Source organism: Berghia stephanieae, chromosome 2, assembly GCF_034508935.2.
Source record: "Berghia stephanieae isolate SIO BIC M18660-M18661 chromosome 2, UCSD_Bste_1.3, whole genome shotgun sequence".
NCBI classification, from domain to species: Eukaryota; Metazoa; Mollusca; class Gastropoda; order Nudibranchia; family Aeolidiidae; genus Berghia; species Berghia stephanieae.
In genome coordinates, this window is record NC_088361.1 from 63209530 (window position 1) to 63214711 (window position 5182).

At 34.3% G+C, this 5182-nt stretch overlaps 1 protein-coding gene across 2 annotated transcripts in view; it reads left to right on the top strand.

Annotated features, from left to right (window-relative positions):
- Positions 1 to 4922: 4922 nt before the first annotated feature.
- The window catches only part of LOC144965316 (uncharacterized), a 115934-nt gene continuing 115674 nt past the window's right edge, over positions 4923 to 5182 (top strand). For both annotated transcript variants that reach the window (XM_078900541.1, XM_078900540.1), the window contains exon 1: positions 4923 to 5182. This exon is cut by the window's right edge and continues 3 nt beyond it. In XM_078900541.1, the coding sequence (XP_078756667.1) occupies positions 5115 to 5182 (68 nt within the window). In that variant the 5' untranslated portion in view covers positions 4923 to 5114.

Below are 5182 nucleotides of genomic sequence, written 5' to 3' on the forward strand. Positions count from 1 at the left end.
ATTGATAATTTTATTCATGTTTTAAAAAAAAAGATTTTACGGCGCTTGCGACACAATTAGATCATTTCTGCGCCAGTTAGAAGGTAGAAAATGGAAAAGGAAAAATAATTTAAAGATTTACAATTGAAAGCACACAGGAATTAGTAAAACAAAGGGAACAGTTGTAGATTCCAAGAGCACACTATCGGTGAACTTAGTCTGAGATCACCAAAAAAGTCTCATCCTGACACAAGCACATGTCCCCATTAAGAGGAATACACTCAAATGTTTCCAAATCATTGTGTGCGTGTATATATATATATATATATATATATATATATATATATATGTATATAACAAAAAATAAAACAGCGCATAACAGAGCCATGATTCAAAAGACAAAAAACATCATCTTCCAAAACGAACATTATACATTTGACTGTTTCCCTCTCAGCCAAGGATTCCGGCAAGGGAGAGGACAAAACCAATTCAAGACAAAGGGCAAATTAAAAGGAAAACAAATATAGGGGTATGAACGACATAGTAAGCAACCTCTCTGTCCATTATGAAAGGTAGGGAACCCCAGACATAATTTTATTCTTCACAAGAAAGAGATGTGTTGTTTACTTCAATGCTAATTTTTTAAAAATATCTAACAAGGTTCAATAATTACAAAATTTAGAGTGCAATGTGACCAATTGGTGTTACTACAATTAACTCATCCTAAAACGGTCGATATTTCAATTTTTTTAAAAGCCTGTGAAAATTGTTAACTCACCGCTTGGTTGTAATCTAATACATAATAACCAAAACCTAGCAAGCAACGATACTTGAAACAAAGATTAAAATAATCTCTAGCACCCTGTTGTATCGTATGCCTTTCTATGGACGGGACTTATGATGCTTGCCATTTCTAGCAGGTCTGATAACCGAACGTAATTATGAGCTTGATTTAACATTGCTGTAATGGACAATATTTTACGAAGATTTGAGATTATTTCCATTACAAATATGTAAATAAGTACAGGTCGGATATGTGGATTATATGCAAGAGGCTGCATGGGTATAATGCTCACCGAATTTACTTCTATTGCCTTTTAAGCACCCCCCCCCCCCCCCCCCCCTTCCCCTCCCCGCTAGCCAGCATCCTAGCTTTCGTTTCGGTCATAGACCGACATTACCCAAAAATTACGTCACAAAAGTGAAATTGAATTGTTGTGAGTGGTTCTCAAGGAAACAATGATTCCATTGGTTGTACTATTGAATGTAATTCACTGTTACCTTTGTTTTGGAGGTCGTTGCTTTTATTGTGACTTAATTTTTTGGGCAGTGACAGGTTTGAGTTGCATGACAAAGGATAGCCATGGTCCTCTTTTCACATGATCCTTAACTTTTTATATGGCCGGCAATTTCTGGCGTTGATATGATCTGAAAGTTCCAGAAGCGTCGTAAAACCCCAAAGTTCAAGCACACATACAAATGAGACATGACAAAATACTCGATTTGTGATTGAGACAAAAGATATGATGAGAACGAGATTGAAACATGAAAAGGAATTGTCATGGTCTTGTGTGGTGAAATTAAATGAGAAGCAGAAAAAATCCGTTTTTTACAATTAGATAGAAGGCTTCGAGTTGGTTACTGCATCATATAAACTTTGGAAGATATCAACTCATTTCAATTCAATTCAATTCAATTTTTAATAAGCAACAAAATAAAAACAGTTTTCATATGGCAACTAATACTGTATTGCCCGTATTCCTCAGTGGTGTCGTTCTTCATGTTTGCACCTCCATAGCAGGCAAACGCCACAAGCCAACAACTAAAAAATCAAAATATTCCAACCATGGACTGGTGAACAGTCAGGCCAAACATGAACTATATGGGAATCATGTGGAACAGTAAAAGCTGAAATACTTGATCTTGGTCTTACTGCAGACATTTCGTTCGAACCTCTTCACGACATTTGAAATGAGATGGCAGATATTTGTCTCCTAAGTCTATTACAATTAATAGCCAAGAGATTCGTGCTTTACATAAACTAATAGGTCACCTAATACATGAAAATCGAATAAATATTAAAAGATTTTCTAAATCAAATTTTTTGGCTAGCTTTCTCAATTCATTGATGTTCATTACCTGTTTATTTTCATTTTACACTTATTTTGCAAAGTCCAATATTACAAGATGTTTTTAAGTGACCATATCTCAAACAACAATGTTGGAAAATGTATGATTAATGTTTGAGATTATTCAGATTGAATCTACTAGCGAAATCGATACGTTGTATGCATAAACATGGATTTTATAGATTTGACATAATAAACTACTTAACACTCTGACCTTTTTAACGATCAGAAAAAGTGTGTTTGAAACAGTACCAGACAATGCAAGAGAGAAAAATACAAGAAAAAAAAAACATCCCAAAAATCAACATGCTTCGACATTCGAGCAGGCTGATTTAAAAAAAAAAAATTTTCGATGTTATTTTTCCTGTATTTTTCTTACTTGCTTTGTCTGGCACTGTTTCATACACACTTTTTCTGATCTTTATCTTACACCAGTACCTGCTTCCTAATTTGTCACATTGACCTTTCTTTAGGACATAAGTCATGATGATCTCTTCATAATTATTAACGCGTAGTGAAATCTAGTGAACTTTTAAAGGTTCTTATACTTATGCTTTTTAGAATTCTTGACGTTTTTCTACTACTAACTGGTAAAAATATGAAAAGGCATGTATGAATTAGTGAACGAGCTTGCGAGTACGGAGGGTAAAATGTTCGAATTTCAAAGTGCAAAAGTACAAGACATATATTGTGACTCTCAAATTATCCCGATTTCGTTATTTCTGATTGAAAGACATTTGTAATAAATGTTTATATGCTACGTCTTGCCGTCTGTCTTGTACTAGTTAAAGTTAACGCTAAACAATTTTGACGTCAGAAACTGTTTTTGTAATGTTGGTATCATTGCGCATTGCTATTAATAGAGAGAGGTGGAATAAAATCGATTTGTGACGTGAAGCCTCTGATTTCACTAAAAGAAAGCAAAACAAGTGAAATCAATAGTTGCTTTTTTTAAATAAAGAGTCTTTCAATCAGAAATGATGAAATTAAAATCATTTCAGGGGTAGAATGAAGGCATATAACACTCTTACGTTCTGGAATCCGACTTTGCTATCTTTGGGTGCTCGTAAGCTTGCGCAGTAATATCCTTAAATCATTATTTAAGACTTACATTGGACATCATTTAAGTAAAATGCAGAGAGTTGTTTCATTTACTACAACAAGAATTCCATTTATGCAAATGCAGCCGCTTTTTTAAAATCCAATTTTCACCCATTATATTTACGACAGGGTATAAATATTATACGATTCTTTCATTTCTTTGTATTTGGTAAAGAGCTTGCGAGTATGTGTTATTATTGCACGATAAAAATATAACGAGTGGACCAAATTTTATGGTATTAGTAATTCTATTCACCAAAGTTTGAATCTTTCTTGAATGAAAATTTGACCCAAAGTTAAAAACGTTGAATTTGTATTCATGTGCACCAAATTATTATTTTTAATTACCAATCAGCTGTCTTTTACACCAAATTTCACACCAACAAAAAAGCATTATTCAGCGAACGTTTACTAAGAAATGATAAATTATAGGGTTTTCCAATGAGATGGTGGAATGATATGTTATACAGCTCTCGTGTCATACTAATTCAGTTATTATAAAACCAAGATTATAATGATTCATTTACTGGCATTGTTGTAAAACTTGAAATTTGAAAGAAACGTTTAATAACCCACAAATTCTGCTGATGAATACTAAATATTTGTAAAATGAAAATAAAGAACCACATGTTAGAGTACAGCATGTCAGAGAGTAGTTTTTGATTGTATAAAGATTCATAACACATTTTAGTCTTATTTATATAATCTTGCATAACAATAAATAGCACATACATTATAATATAAGTTATGTAAAATCCATTGTAAAAGGTATGTAGAATCCCGATGTGTATGGCAAGATAACATTTGTTACGGAATGAAAATGATCATGAAAAGACATTTTACATTATATTATACCGATATAAATGATGTGTTGAATATATTAAAAACCCGCAATGCGTTATCCCTGTTACAGAATGCGCAGATGTTCCAAGGAAAGTCTGAGGGTGTATTTATGCAATGTATTAAAATCTGTGATCTGCACGAGGAAGGAGAGAATTCTATAACATTGTTATAACAGAGATCCCGTTGTCCTTATTTCCACCTTGGAGAAGGTGAATAGCTTTAAACCCCCCTTGGTGTCCCGGGGTGTTAAGTGTAAACACATTGCTTGTAACCAATGCAATCGAGTGATTTGACCTCAACTCACAGATACAAACCACTACAGAAGCCCAATTAAATATCTTGACCCTTTTATTTAGGGGACAACAGAATCCTCATAATCTTCTTCCCATATCGAAGAGATCACTCGGTTATAAAAGGTCCTGATCAGATATTATTGTTATTATGGTCCATATGACTATCTCAGACGAATGCCAGCATTTTATGTTATAATCCTCACTAGATACTGCCTCAGTTTTAATAAAAATCCATTGCACTCTTTAACCGATCTAGATAGGAGTGAACTTTTATTAGAGATCGGCGTCATAATTTATCTATAATATTCAAAGTTATGAAAAGCAGGTTCTAGAACTTTAACACTATCGTCTTTTATCTTTCTGACTGACGCTTGAGGCTTTAGTGGAAATGTCGGAAATAGTACCATCTAAATTTGTGACCAAATGCTTATGACAATAGGATTGAGATAGCACCCGAGGTGACGCCTCTCCAATAGCTCTGGGATACCACGGTTGTCCGGCATCCTGGACGGTTACAAAAGTTTGTTTTTTTCTCTCTAGGGGTAGACACCGTATATAAGCCTGCAGTAGAGAACAGGGGTATAACTTTAAGAACATAAAATAGTGGTAGTAGTAGGTGTTGTTCTACTACTTACGCCCCTTTGTTCTTAAGTGAGCAGTCATTTTTTTTCGAATCTGGGGAGATTAACAATTTTTATAGTGCTTTGAGATTGTTTTCGAATCGAACGGATTCTACAGTGTCGTCCCCGGCTGAGGGCTGGGTTAAAGAATGGCCACCAAAAGTCTGCTTCAAGCTGTGTGTCTTGTGGCAGTTGCTTTTGTAGGAAATGGCATAGC